This window comes from Mustela nivalis, assembly GCF_964662115.1.
Source record: "Mustela nivalis genome assembly, chromosome: 12".
Taxonomy (NCBI): Eukaryota; Metazoa; Chordata; class Mammalia; order Carnivora; family Mustelidae; genus Mustela; species Mustela nivalis.
The window spans coordinates 11,543,354-11,559,154 of NC_139031.1; the positions used below are offsets into that span (position 1 = coordinate 11,543,354).

At 40.8% G+C, this 15,801-nt stretch overlaps 1 protein-coding gene across 2 annotated transcripts in view; it reads right to left on the bottom strand.

Moving 5' to 3' along the window:
- MGAM (maltase-glucoamylase) overlaps window positions 1-15,801 on the bottom strand; it is an 88,718-nt gene that overhangs the window by 10,202 nt on the left and 62,715 nt on the right. For both annotated transcript variants that reach the window (XM_082693846.1, XM_082693847.1), the window contains exons 31-41: window positions 14,986-15,111; window positions 13,862-13,990; window positions 13,496-13,606; window positions 13,127-13,189; window positions 7,673-7,807; window positions 7,106-7,193; window positions 6,147-6,285; window positions 4,749-4,882; window positions 4,586-4,620; window positions 4,377-4,493; window positions 542-690 (exon numbers count right to left, since the gene is read on the bottom strand). In XM_082693846.1, coding sequence (XP_082549972.1) covers window positions 542-690; window positions 4,377-4,493; window positions 4,586-4,620; window positions 4,749-4,882; window positions 6,147-6,285; window positions 7,106-7,193; window positions 7,673-7,807; window positions 13,127-13,189; window positions 13,496-13,606; window positions 13,862-13,990; window positions 14,986-15,111 — 1,226 coding nt within the window. The remainder of the gene's footprint in view (window positions 1-541; window positions 691-4,376; window positions 4,494-4,585; window positions 4,621-4,748; window positions 4,883-6,146; window positions 6,286-7,105; window positions 7,194-7,672; window positions 7,808-13,126; window positions 13,190-13,495; window positions 13,607-13,861; window positions 13,991-14,985; window positions 15,112-15,801) is intronic.

Consider the following 15,801-nt stretch of genomic DNA (forward strand, 5'->3'; position numbering starts at 1 on the left):
GCCTCAGGCCAGACCCTGAAGAAACTCCTTGAGTTCAGACCCAAGTCAGAAATCCAAATGCATTCTATACCTTCCTTTAACTCTTTCCCTAGGTCTCCTTTAATCAGATACATTCTTCCTTTCTGTCATGTTCTTCAAACCCCAGAAATGGTTGTATTTAGACACATTCCCGCCTATACATAGCTCCACGCAAGAACGGCCTTCAGCCCTCAAATCTCCATCCCTCATATCTGGCCATGTTTGGTGACCTGAGCTTCTACAAGAGATAGGCAGTTCTTCATATGCCCAATTTAGAAAGAAAGTATTCCATGCCGTATTGTAATCACTTTGAATTTTTTTCGTTCAGTAGTCTTCTATCAAGGACCTAGGGCATGACTGACGCTGCACTAAAAGGAGTTACAATGCATGGTCTGTGCCTGGAAAGCTAATGGCAAAGGGCAATCATGTCTTTAATTTAATTTGGATTTTTTTTTTTTTCAAAAGCCATCACACAGAATGATATTGTCCCTTAGTCACTGGGACCCCAGTTAGACTAACTCACTCATGGAGAAGAGGCCGCACGACAGTGCTGCCCTCCGTGTGGGCCATGTGCATCAGGGTGTAGAGATACGGCAACAGGGTGTATCTGGTCAGCAGCACACTTCTGGAAATATTCATGAAGGCAGCATCCCAAGACACAGGGTCTTGCCTCTAAAGGAAAAAAAAAGAGTGTTCAGAGCTCACTTTGGGGACCTGGGAGCTTAAGGAAGTCACTGAATGCTTATTACAAACGAAGATCACACATAGTTAAACCAAAGTTGATTATAGAGGGTCCTGAGAATATTCTTAATATACTGAAAGAAGTCACTCATGCTTGCCCAAGACAAATGATGAAATGTCTCTGTAAGATATTCTGCAATATGGAATATATTTGGTACAAGCAGCCTAAACAAACAGAAGACTCTAAAGAACACTGAGGAATCTGGTTCACTAAAACAAGGACCTTTCCATGTACCTGTTAGCCATGTGTATGTCTTCCTGGAAAAACGTCTATGTGATTTGTCTTCCCGTTTTTAAATGAGATTGGGGTTGTCATGGCTTTGTATGAGTGCCTTAAATATTTTGGATATTAACTCCTAATCAGAGATATGGTTTGCAAATATTTTCTCCCATTCCCTAGTTGTCTTTTCATTTTGTTAATTGTTTCTCTTGCTATGCAGAAGCTTTTGAGTTTGATGTAGTCCTACTTAACTTATTTTCACTTTCCCTGTTTGTGCTTCTTGTGTTATAGCCAAAAAAAATCATTGCCAAGAACAATGTCAAGGGGGTTTCCCCTATGTTTTCTTCCATAATTTTTACAGTTTCACATCCTACATTTAAATTATAATCATTCTGAGTTAATTTTTGTGAGTGATGTAAGATAAGGCTCCTATTTCATCCTTTGGTATGATTATCCGGTTTCCCAACAGCATTTATTGAAGAGACTGCCTTCTCTTCATTGAGTATTCTTGGCTCCCTTGTCAAATGTTATATGCAAAGGTTTATTTCTGTACTTTTGATTCTGTTCCATTGACCTCTTTTTAGGCCAATAATATACTGTTTTGACTACTATAACTTTGTGATATAGTTTGAAATCAGGAAGCACAATGCCTCCAGCTTTATCCTTTTTCAGGATTGCCTTAGCTATTTGGGGTCTTTTGTAGTTCCATAAGAATTTAAGGATTTTTTTTTTCTATTTCTGTGAAAAATGCTATTTCTTTCAATAATGATTGTACTGACCCTATAAATGGTTTGGGAGTAGTATGGACATTGTTAACAATTTAATTCCAATCCATGAACATGGAATATCTTTCCATTTGTTTGTGTATTCTTCAGTTTCTTTCACGTATGTCCTATAGTTTTCATTGTATAGATCTTTCATCTCCTTGGTTAAATTTATTACGAACTATGTTATTGATTTTTTAAAATTTCTTTTCAGCATAACAGAATTGTTTTTGCACCACACCCAGTGTTCCATGCAATACGTGCCCTCCTTAATACCCACCACCTGGCTCCCCCAACCTCCCACCCGCTGCCCCTTCAAAGCCCTCAGATTGTTTTTCAGAGTCCATAGTCTCTCATGGTTCACGTCCCCTTCCAATTTCCCTCAACTCCCTTCTCCTCTCCATCTCCCTATGTCCTCCATGTTATTTGTTATGCTCCGCAAATGAGTGAAACCATACGATAATTGACTCTCTCTGCTTGACTTATTTCACTCAGCATAATCTCTTCCAGTCCTGTTCATGTTGCTACAAAAGTTGAGTATTCATTCTTTCTGATGGAGGCATAATACTCCATAGTGTGTATGGACCACATCTTCCTTATCCATTCATCCACTGAAGGGCAGATTTTTGATGCTACTGTGAGTGGCATTGTTTTCTTTCTTTTTCTAATATCTTGGTGTCAGTATACAGAAACACAACTTATTTCTGTATGTTCACTTTGTGTTCTGCAACTTTACTGAATTAATTGATTCATTCTAGCAATTTTTATGATGTCATTAGGACTTTCTATATATAAGATCATATGAACTGTAAACAGAGACAGTTTTACTTCCTTTCTGATTTAAATGATTTTCATTTCTTTTTCTGCCTGACTGGTCTGGCTAGGACTCCCAGTACTATGCTAAACAGGAGTAGTGAGAGTAGGCACTTGTCTTATGTCCAATCTTAGAGAAAATGTTTTCAAGCTTCCACCTTTAAGCATGGTATTAGCTGTGGGCTTGTCGCTTACAGCCTTGAGGTACATTCCTTCTGTGCTTAATTTGTCTAGAGTTTTCATCATGGAAGGAGGCTATGTTTTGTCAATTTTTTTTCCTGCACATATCAAGATGATCATATGATTTTTATCTTTCCTTCTATTTATGTAGTGTATCACACTTATTTGTGTGTGTTGAATCAACCTCATATCCCAAGTTAAATCCCACTTGATCGTGGTATGTGATTTTTTCCAAGTGTTGAATTCAGTGTGCTAATATTTTATTGCAAATTTTGGGATCTATGTTCATGAGGGACATTGATCTTTAGTTTTCTTATAGCGTCCTTATTTGGCTTTAGTGTCAGGATAATGCTGATCTTGTGAAATGAGCCTGGGAATGTTCCCTCCTCTTCAGTCTTTTGGAAGTGTTCGAGGAGGTCTTGGTGTTGATTTTTCTCTAAAATTTTTGATATAATTCACCAGGGAAATCACTTTTCTTTGTTGGGGATTTTTATTACTAGCTCAATCTCCTTATTTGATATTTATGTTTGGCTTTTCTGTTTCTTCATGTTTCAGTCTTGGTAGGTTGTATCTTCCTAAGAATTTCTTCATTTCTTCTTGGTTGTCCAATTTGTTAATTTACAATTGTAGTTTCTTGTGATCCTTTGCATTTCTGTGGTATTGGTTCTAATGTCTCCCTTTTGCACTTATACTTTTCTTTATATGAGCCTTCTCTCCGTTTTCCTTATCAAGTCCAACTGAAGGTTTGTTAACTTTGTTTATCTATCCAAAGAACCAGCTCTTAGTTTGTTGACCTTTTCTGTTGTTTTTCTGGTCTCTACGTCATTTATTTTTCCTCTGATCTTTGTTATTTCCTTTCTTTTGCTCAATCTGGGTATACTTCATTCTTCTTCTGCTAGTTCCTTGAGGTGTAAGGTTGGGTTGTTTATTTGAGATTTTTCTTTCTCTATTAATGTAGGTGTTTATCACTATAAACTTCCCCTTAGAAATGCTTTCACTGCATCCCATAAGTTTTGGTATGTTGTGTTTCCATTCAAGATTTTTTAATTTTTTTTTATTTCATCTTTGACCCATTGGCTCTTTAGCTTCCACATATTTGTGAGTTTTCCAGTATTCCTCCTATTATTAGTTTCCAGTTTCCAATGGAAACATACAAATTGCCGATAAAAAGATGCTCAACATCACTATTCATCAGGGAAATGCACATCAAAACCACAATGAGATACTACCTTACATCTATTAGAGAGCTGAACAGTGGCTATGAGGGGCTGGGGGATGGGAGAAATGGGGATGTATCAGTCAAAGGCTACAGATTTCCAGTTATAAGATGAATATGTTCTGCTAATGAAATGCACAGGATGGTGACTGTAGTTAACAATACTATATCATATACTTGAAAGTTGCAAAAAGAGTAAATACTAAATATTCTCACCACAAAAAATAGAAATGGCAATCTTGTGAGGTGATGGAGTTGTTAACTAATCCTCCCATGGTAATCATTTCACACTACATAAAAGTATCAATTAAAAAACAAACATGAGGGTTCAATGGTTTTGAAAATGTCACAGAGAACACAGCTCAAACTTGGAGGTTGTATCCCTAATGACACAACACTTCTGAGCTATAAGCGAACATCCTACCCTGGTCCCAATGGTATTGTGGTTCCTCGAAAAAGGATAAAAGGCTCCCAGCTGCATCCAGCGAGCACACATCTCATATTCAGCATCTTGAAAGAACCCACAAATATCTGCTCCTGTCTGAAATGAGGTAGAAGAAAACAAGTCTGTTGGTGATTTCTGAAAGGTGTCACTACCTGCTTGGGGGTTAGAAATGACCCAAAGACACTTACATAAGATATGCCAAAGAGGCTGAACTCCATCATGCCTGCAATGAGAACACAGCTGGGTTAGAGGCAGCAGTTGTGATCTGCCTCCTCCTCCCTCAAGAATCCTTTAGCGAGGGTCTTAACCCCCTTCCCACCAAAAGAGGCCCTTAAGGATAAACCCACACACCAATAATAGACTTCTTCAGTTGGTCCCAGGCAGCTGTGTTGTCGCCCAGCCAGTGACCTCCCCAGCGGCCAGAAGTAGGGAACGTGGAGCGGGTGATGACAATCCCTCTCTGTCCTGTCACCTCCTGCACAGCTCTTGTTGGAGGGAACAAGGAGGTGAATGGGGAGAGATCAGAGGAGGAAAGGCCACAGAGCTTCTCCTCCCAGAGTTTTGGAGCCTAAGTTATGGCAACAAAACGTCTCCTGAATTATTGGAGGAAATATGGAAATCAGAGCCATGATGAAATCCCCACTGACTAATCTCAGAGGATAGACATGATAGTAGCACCTACACCTTTACATGGTGTTTCACAGTGTTTTACAATAAACTTTATAATAAGCCTATTGAATCACCTAAAAATAATGACTAATCACTAAGTCTTAACCACTTCTTTACTAAGTACTAAGTTTTTGTATTTGGGAAGAAAGAAGGTGAATTTCTTTATGAGACTTTCCATTAAGAGAACTCTTCTTATTCATTTAACTCAAAATAAGACAGGACTAATTCAGCAGAACATCAGTTGGCTCTCCAACAAGAATAATTTTTTTTAATATTTTTATTTATTTATTTGAGAGACAGTGAGAGAGAGCATGAGAGGCAAGAAGGTCAGAGGGAGAAGCAGACTCCCCATGGAGCTGGGACTCCGGGACCATGACCTGAGCCAAAGGCGGTTGCCTAACCAACTGAGCCACCCAGGTGCCCTCCAACAAGAATAATTAAAAAAAAGAAGAAGAAGAAGAAGAAGAAGAAGAAGAAAAGAAAAAGAAAAGCCAACAGAGATGAGTCCCTTTTGAAATAAAAGAAAAGACAGCCAGTCCTCTGTGTTCCCTTCACCTCTTGGAATTAATTACAGCATCAGCTGCCATGTGTGATCACTTGTGTCTCTGTGTATGTCTCTTTCACAAGGACTATCTTTCTCTCTGACAATTGCTTACTTAAAGCCGTCCTTCTTCCTCTTCTTCTTTTTTTAAAGATTTTATTTATTTACTTATTTGACACACACAGAGAGAACACAAGCAGGGGGAGCAGCAGACAGACGAAGAGGGAGAAGCAGGCTTCCCGCCGACCAAGGAGCCTGATGCAGGGTTTGATCCTGGAACCCTGGGATCATGACCTGAGCTGTAGGTAGATGCTTAACTGACTAAGCCTCCCAGGCACCCCTAAATCTGTCCTTCTAACACTGATCCTGGAGCCTGGCTCCATGCTCATGTTTGCTTAATAAATAAGAATTGTGACATAGTTGTGATTTAAATCTTCCTAACCCTTGAGAGGGACATGGAAGGAAAAGCAGGGTTCCTTCATCAACCACTGGCTATCCCTGAAGGTCAGGTGCACCAGAGAATAGAGAGGGTGACTCACTCATAGGTGGGTCTGGTCTGGGCCCATCCGTACAGGCTGTGAACGTCGTAGTGCCGCACCCGAGAGCCGTCGGGCAGGATCTGCTCACTCTCCATGCACAGGGTCTTGCTGCTGAGGCCCCTGTCCCTGGACTCCAAATCTGAGAAGAAAGATCTAGTGATGTCAATGCCACACCTAATCCTGTTATCCCTGACTTCTCTTTAAGGGATCCGACACTGGATCTTAAGTCTAATTTGACCCCTGCATGGGTCACTCTCCTCCTCAGGGGCATGGGACCATGCTCGGCTCTGAGCTGCCATGGACACAACTGTTTTAGCCTCAAGTCCCCTGCAGGGTTTTCCAGGAGAAAGTGAGGGCAAGGGTGAGGAAAACACAATTGTCAAACACCTAATTAGTTGACAGCAGGCAGTCTAAATATTTTTTCTTATAAATAATTTCATGTAATTTTTATTGTAACTCTGTAAAAGAGATAGCATTTTCTTCCTTCACAATTTAAAGCAAAGATTCGGAAACATCAAGTAATCTGTTGATGGTTACACAATTCTTAGTGATGGTCACACAATTTCTGGAGCCAAGATATGAACACAAGGATAACACCAAAGTCCATCGACTCCCTGATAAGAGAAAGCTGCTGCTTTCCACCCACTGGCAGCACAAAAAACTCCTGTGGGGGAATTCACAGAGGCCTGAAGAATTAAGAAACTTAGACAGAATCCTCTGGGGACATAACCACAGTTAAGTGTTTTCTGAACAAATCTGAGAAATTCACCCAACAGGGCCAATAACGTATACACTCTCAGCTGGATAAAGTGCTTGATGCGTATTTGTCTTGCCCCCCAACCCCCAAACCACAGCACCAGTTAAGATGTGCCCTGAATAGTCAGAACTCTTGTGGCGCTTGTGGCGGTCATGTCCTCGTAGTCATGGCTCTGCCAACAGAGGAGGCCGAGGGCTCTTACACGGCATATAGGGAGGGTGGTTCAGAGTGGCATCTTTGCAGCCCGGGGGAACTGCTCCATTCACAAAACTCGCTGGCTCATTCATATCCTAGAAATGTCCAACACAGATAGATCTTACTTTTTCAAATCATTACATCCTGCCAACTCAGAGACAAGGAAGCAATGAATAAATCATTCGCCTTCCAGCAATCCCGTAGATACCAGCCCAGGGACCCTCATTAGATCCAGCTGAGAATTGACTAGAGAGATCAATCAAGCCCACAAGAATGATTGGCTAGAGGATTAAAAAAAAAATCTCCCTCAAGGTATGAGGGCAAGGCTCAAATTCAGGAAATTCCTAGTAATCACCCTGGCATTTTACAGCAGGAACTTCAGGCGAGTTGTAAGATATGAGGAGTGTTAGGGATGATCCACTTCTGATTAGAGGAATGGCAATCAGATGGGTTCAAAGTCTTTCTTGGATGATTATTATTCCTCTTGATTAAAGGTCACGATATATAAGCTTAGACACACAAATACAGAAACCCACCCACCCACATGTGCACAGACACGAACCCACACACTCACAATCCACATGCCGTCAAACTTCAAGCTCCTCTCTGGATTCCGTGGGTTGGTGTAGAGTTCCTGCAACTCCCTCTTCCACCATGTGGTAGTTGAGTTACGGAAAAAGTCGGGAAAGGCCACATAAGCTCGGTATAGCTGTAAAAATTAAATGTAGTTTATCGGTCCCCCAAATTATATTCGATAGCAAACCGACATTTCCTGAGAGCATAACTCATGTACATCCCTATAACGCATGATGATAGATAATTTAGACAGAGCCTAGATAACGTGTGCAGCTTACTTGAAATATGAGCGCACAGAAGAGACATTAGCACAAATTAGACACCTGCTTAGCATTTGGTAAGTATCCATGGACTGTCTTCCTTTTTGTATCAACATGAACAGTACCAACCAACACCCTAAACTCACTGTCTCGTGTGCTAGATGCTTAACTTTCAACCTCTGTCCTGCCATTTCCGAAGCTTGGCTCAGACAAAGTGGGAGCCAGGAGAGACTGCAGCTTCAAAGGCATCAGACGGACTGTCGACAGGATGGAAGGCAACACCCAGACGATCCTCTCCTGTCTCACTCCCACTGGGGAAAGGAGGTGAGGGGTGAGACATTGCACTGGTGTGCGTGTGTTTTCTGTAGTTACAGAAATCACTGGACAACTGTACTTGGGTGTCAAGTCACTTGGGAGGAGCTAAAGAGGAAGTTTTAACACTGCTCTCTTCTCTTCATCCTCCCCCAAATAATAAAAGCTGTGTCTTTATTTTAACCTGGATCCAAAGCTTAACTGTATTACCAGAATTTTGAGAGCAATGATCTTGTTTTATACTCTTCTGGTTGAACTTTGTACTCCCCCCCTCACCGTGCTTAGCTTCAAACCTAACGTGAAATAGATGCTCAGTGAATAATTGTGAGTTCGCACCTCCGAGTGACAGCAGCAGCAAGTATTTATAAATTTCTATACATCCCATGCTGCTTGTAATGGTACTTCATGGTCCTTTGTATGTCCCAGTAAATAGGTTCCTCTGTGTTCCTCAGTGCATTTTAAGAGTTCAAGAGTTAAGTAATGCTACTGGTGGGAGGAGAGGGTCCTGGGGGAGGGGGGTAAGGAAAAGGGGGTACAACAGAAAGAGGACTTGGTTTAGGAACCCTCCTCTTACATACATACAATAGACAAAAGGCAATTATGAACCCATATGTCTAGGTAAAAGGCAAAAAAAGAACACAAAGAAGAAAACAGAAATGAAACAAAATGCAGGGATCCAGCTCACAGTGAAGTGAGGAGCGGTGAACCACATCACTGAGAATCTTTTGAAAGAGATGGCTTTTTGCTAGAAAATAGAGGTAGAAACATGGAACCCAAAGAAGAGAACCTCTCACCAGAAACAGAGCTCCAGCTCAGGCAGGGTTAGAAACATGGTGTAGAGGAGGGAGATGGAGGATTAGGGTAAACAGAGTCAGTACCAGCCTTGCCGGAGTCACAACTGAATCCCATAGGGGATACAAGAAGAAAGTTGACCGATTCTAATTCATTCGTCTCACTGAAGAGTGCTCTGATGATTTACGCAAGAAAGACATGCTTTGCCATTCTCCAAGGTGCTGGCTCTGCCTCACTACCATCTCTATGCAGCTCCAGCCTTGCAACTTCTGTCGCCACTCCCCTTGATCTCAACTCGTGACGAACCCATCTGCATGTCTGGTCATTGGACCACTTTCACAACCCACTATGCGCGTGCTAGCAAAATTCAGTTCGTAGCCCCCAACCCTAGACTTCCTGAATTCGATCTGAGCTTCAGATTCAGTAATCTGCTTTCCATAGGCTGCCTACTGTTTGCTTGTTTGTTTGTTTGCTTTATACTACCCACAGCCAGGCCAGACCTGGGTATCAGTAGCTTCGTCCCCACCAGCATCATGAGTGGGTCTCATTAATATAAGTAGTCATAATTATTCTATCTACTGAGAATCTCTTACATGCTATCAAATACATATCATGACTTTATTAGGGTGCCTTCATTAGAATCTCTAATAAAAATACAACTGTCATCTGGGGCAGGAGAATTCTTCAGAGAACATCCCCCACAATCAGAACTCTGAGCATCCCTAGTCACTGTCCATTAAATGCCATTTGGTGCTCCCCTGTAATAATCAAAACTGTCCCACAGATTTCCAAATGCCCTCAATGGCTTACAATTGTAGGAGAGCCAACCTCTTTGTCACTGAAGTGGCCCCTTTCCCAGTATGATTTAAAAATCATGGTACTAGCAAAAAAAAAAAAAAAAGATACATAAACCAATGACACAGAATAGAAAGTCCAGAAAGAAATCTACACATGTGCCATCAACTAATCTTTGGCAAACATGTCAAGAGCACACAGTGGGAAAACAATAGTCTCCTCAATAAACAGTCCTAGGAAACCTGGATATCCACATGTAAAGCAATGAAACTGAACCATTCTTTTACAGTACTCACAAAAAATTTCCAACCTGAATTAAAGCCTTAATTTTTTTTTATTTCTTTTTATTTATTTATTTATTTATTTATTTATTTATTTTAAGTAGGCTCTGCATCCAGCATGGAGCCCACTGTGGGGCTTGAACTCATGACCCTGAGATCAAGACCTGAGCTGAGATCAGGAGTCAGATGCTTAAATGACTGAGCCACTCAGGTGGCCCAAGACTTAATTATAAGACCAGAAACAGTGAGACTTCTAGAAGAAAACAGGGGAAAAGCTCCTTGACTTTGGTCTTGGCAATGATTCTGGGGGAGAATCTGATACTGCAAGCACAAGCAACAAATGCAAAAATAAACAAGTGGGACTACATGGAAATAAAAAGCTTCTGCATGGCAAATAATCAAAGTAATGAAAAGACCACCTAGGAAATGGGAGAAAATACTTGAAAACCCTGTATCTGACAAGAGATTAACTTCTAAAGTATACAAGGAATTTATACAATAGCAAAAACAAAAAACAAAAAACAAAAAACCAACAACAAAAAACAGATTAAAAAGTTGACAAAGGATCTGAATAGATATATTCCTAAATAAAACATATAGATGGCCAAAAGATACAAGAAAAGGTACTCAGCATCCCTAATCATCAGGGAAATGCAAATCAAAACCACAATGAAATATCATCTTCTACCTATTAGGATAGCTTTTACCAAAAAGACAAGAGACAACAACTGTTCATGAAGACATGCACAAAAAGACATGCACCTTGTGCACTACTGGTGGTAATTTAAATTTGTATAGTCATGTGGAAAAATAATATGGAGGTTCCTCAAAAAAGTAAACAAAGAATTACCAGGTGATCTAGCAATCCCACTTCTGGATATATATCCCGAATAAAATGAAAGAAATATCTAAAGAGACATTTGCACTCTCGTGTTCATTGCAGCATCATTCTCAACAGCCAAGATGTGGAAAAAATCCAAGCATCTGTCAGTGGGTGAATGGGTAAAGAAGATATGGCGTACATATATACACACAATGAAATATTATTCAGCCATGATAAAAAAGGAAACCCTGTCATTTGCCACAGCATATTTAAACTTAGAGGACATTATGCTAAATGAAAAACCTGTACAGAGAAAAATAAATACTATATGATCTCACTTATATGTGGAAACTTAAAAAAAAAAAAAAAAAAGGAAGTTTGAGCTCATAGAAACAGACAGCAGCATGGTATCTACCAGGGGTAATGGAGTGGGGGAAATGAGGAGATGCTGGTCTAAGGGGATCAACTTTTATTTTTAAGATGAGTAAGTTCTGGAGATCTAATGTATAGGCTGATGACTACAGCTAAAAATACTGTCTTGTATACAGAAAAGTTGCTATGATTTTAGATCCTAAGTATTCTTTTTTTTTTTTTTTTTTTTTTTAGATCTTACTTATTTCAGAGAGATATGGAGAGATCGCAAGCAGGGGGAGTGGCAGAGGGAGAGAAGCAGGCTCCCCACTGAGCACGGATGCAGTGCTAGATTCCCAGGACCCCGGCATCATGACCTGGGCTGAAGGCAGACGCTTAACAACTAAGCCACCTAGGTGCCCTATCTTAAGTATTCTCACCACACACTAACAAATGGTAAATGTATGAGATGATGGATGTGTTAATTAACCTGATTATGGTAATCATTTCATGATACATATATGTATTCAATCACCACACTGTATACTTCAAATATATACAATTTTGTCAGTCATACTTCAATTGTATTAGAGGAAAAAATACTAAAAAAGAAAAAGAATGAATGAATGAATGAATGAATGAGTGTTAAGATCAAGGAGACCCTGAACTTCTCTAGCCTGGCAGACTACTGTGTCCATATGGTCTCTCTGGACCAGCAAATTTCAAATAGTTTCCTATGAGAAGCAACAGAGAGAAGAGGAAGCTAGGTCCTCTCCCTTGAATCCTTATATAAGATCCATTACAAGCAAGAACTTATTACCCAGAGAGAGCAAGTTTTAACGTAAGGATGGAAGCTGGGAGGTAAGAGAGAAGTTGAGAAACCAAGGAAGGATGGGGAATTTATTTTTATATTATTTTAAAAAATATTTACTTTATTATTTTAGAGAGAGAGCACTTGAGGGGCAGGAAGAGCAGAGGGAGAAGGAGAGAGGAAGAGCAGCAAACTCTCCGCTGAGCACAGAGCCAGATGAGGGGCTTGATTTCCGGACACTGAGATCATGACCTGAGCCAAAACCAAGAGTTAGACACTTAACCAACTGTACCACCCAGGTTCCCCAGGATGGGGGATTTGTAAGAGTGAAGATGGAGAAGCTTGTCCATGGAAAACAGAGAAAAAGAAAAATACAGAGAAAAAGATTCCATCACTCAAGACAGGGTTTGGAGACTATGTTCAAAACATACTCAAGGGATGCCTGGATGGCTCAGTCAGTTAAGTGTCTGCCTTCAGCTTAGGTCATGATCCCAGGGTCCCAGGACTGAGCCCTGCATTGGGCTCTCTGCTCAGCACGAACCTGTTTCTTCTTTTCTCTCTGCCCCTCCCCCTGTTCCTGCATGCTCGCTCTCTCTCTCTCTCTCTCTCTCTCTCAAATAAATAAAAATAAAAATCTTCAAAAATATCCTGAAAAATATTCAGGAACAACAATAAAAACAACAACAAATACACTCATTCTAGGCAAACAGTATTTCTTAGGAGGTAGAAATTTCATGGGCCCTTGGAATCTGGCAGCCTTGGATTTGAAATCATCACTTGGTCACCTAGAACTCCAGAGCAGTAATTTAAGCTCTCTGAATCCTAGTTATGCTGAAGATAATAATCCCTGCCTCCCAACTGGGAGTAAAATATTACATATAAAGTGATTGCCACACAGATGGACACACAGGACATAATCCCTCAGTGTATTCCTGAATGCACACGCATGGGGAAATCCACTATCCTGAGAATGGCCACCCCTTCCCAGCAGCCCTGACTTCTCCCATGTCCACAAAGGGTCCTTTACCTCCACTTGAGTCTCCCAGTCTAGAGATCCATTTATAACAACATCAGGGAAATCAGGCCACACCTGTGGAGAGAAAACTGTTCAAAAGCAATGCACTAGATAATTTATCTTATATAGTACTTCCTAAGAAACTATAAACCATGGTCGTAGGTGGTAATACCTTGATTTTCATCTAGAAAAGTAGATCCCACAAGGCACCCACATACATATATTCCCTAAAAATTCCTTAACTGTGTTGACAAATATTGATGGACAAAATGAGAACTTCTGAGCCCTAAACCCAAATGGAAAAGGCCCAAAAACAACATGCACAGACACGCTGTCACCCACCCCAGGCTGGGGATTAGTGGATCACCGCATTGGTCATACCTTTCCCCAGACAATGCCTCCACCATCTGGAGCTTTGATGAAGACATCATCTTCCACACCCCGAGTGAATGCAGGATAGTTCTGTGTCTCATTACCAGAAATAGCTGGGTCCTGAAATCAAAGCACAGACTAGGTAGAAGTCCAAACCCAGAGAACAACTTGGGACAGAAAAAAGAATTCTTCAAACAGAAAGGTACCAGCATCCACCTGAACCATAATGTTTCTGTGAATCCTGGGAAATACACCTTTCTTTCTGAACCTCAACTTCTCCACTCATGACATGGACGGAAACACAAAAGAAAGCTTCCTCCACCAAAGCCCATTCACTCTCTCTAACAAACTCTGCCCATTCCCAGAGGGACTAACCAGAATGAGGATGACCCGCATCCCGTCATCCTTCATGCGATTAATCAGGGCTGGAAACCCCAGGAACTTGGGGCTGAGGGTGAAGTCCAGCTGCCGCTCCATGTAGTCGATATCCGAGTACTGCACGTCCTGGGGGGAGCGCAGCAGAAAAATGAGTGGCTCTTGCTTGGAAAAGGCCAGGTTCCAGGTGAGAACAAGCTTCTACTAACCAGTGGTGAATTTCATAAGGCTTCCTTTTGACTTATTCTAACCTCAGGTATCAGGTATTAGATTCTGGGAAATTTTCAAATTTTCAGTAGTAAGATAGAAGAAAAAAAACTAAATCGGCAAAAATAGGATGATAATGCCTATCTATCTGCCAAGACTGTTGGGAGGATAAATGAAAAGAGAGGATGAGACAGTGCTTTGTGAAAGGCCAGTAGGAGTGACTGTGGTTACCTTGCCAAAGAGGCTGCCCCTGGGATCGGTGGTTCACTTTCAGAGAAAAGAACATAATGTAAGCTCCCCAGCACTAATATAATTGGATGGATGGAAAATCTACCTTTTACTTATAAAAAAAAAAAAAAAAAAAGGCACCTGTGATTGCTTTAGAGTATCCAATCCTGGAGGTTATCAGACATAGCTTTCTTTTTAAAAATGAAATACTGCATACCATGCTTACCATTAATAGCAACAATTGTAAATAAGAGAAAAAATATTGAATAAAATTTAATATGTAAGAAGTTCAGGGGATTAATTCTCTGATTCTTGGACCCCACTTCCCCTCAAGAGAAGGATAGAATTTGTTTCCATATTTATTTCATCAGGAAACTGATAACCAAGATCCCTATCTTCAACTTTAGCTCAAAGCTGAGGGAACACTATGCCAGCCAAGTTTTGGAAGTGAGGTTTTATCAGCACCTATGGTGATCTGACTAAATTTGGGTCATTTTCTTTTCAATTAAGCAAAACTATTGTTTGGGCAACCTTTTATTCTTAAGATACCAAAGGTGTTTTGACCAAATATTTTAAAGTCATATAGTTATAGGAACTGCCCTCCCTTGAAGGCAAGCTAATCCAGATACAGAGAAGACTAGTAACAGCCATGAGGTACCAGAGCCAATCCACCCATATGAAGAACATACATAAGGGATCTGGGCAGCCACCATCTCTTCATACAAGCTGGCAATCTCAGAGTCATTCTGGTATCCATAGCGACACAGCTGAAACCCCAAGGACCAATAAGGAACCATCACTGGCCGACCAATCAGCTAGAAAATAAACAGAAAATTCATTCCTTAAAAAGGAGACTCGGGATTAAAATTGTTGACATATTATTAAGAACATCTTTCTGGCGTCCTATCTTAGATAATCAAGAAATTCAAAAATGGAGAGAAACTGAGTGGATGTAGAACCACTGGGATAGCTTGGAGAAAGCTTTCTGCTAGACTTTACTTACTTCCCTAAGAATTTTGGAAAATCTGATTTTACTCTGATTCCTAGTGGCAGTCGAGCTTACTGGTTCAGATCTCAGAATCTAGAGGGAAAATGCCTGGCCTACCATATAAACTCTAAACTCTGCTGGCTATGTAGCCCTGTGCAGAAGTTAAAAACCTCTTGTTCATCAGTTCTTTCACTTGCAAACTGGGGATAATAATAGTGCTCACTTCATTAGTGTTCTTTGTGAAGAATGAATGAGTTCATATATGTAAAATGATCAGTGACACATAGTAAGTTATATAAGTGTGTTACTGCTGCCAAAGTAACTGTCGTGACCACTAATGACCACCATCACTACCAGAACCATCACCATTGCCACATCACCACCTCTGCCCCACATGCCCCACCTCTACTACCACCTTCATCACATCCACCACCACCTGTACTACCACCTCCACCACTTCAATCACCACCTGCACCACCTGCACCACCTCCACCATGACCATCTCTAGCACCATGAT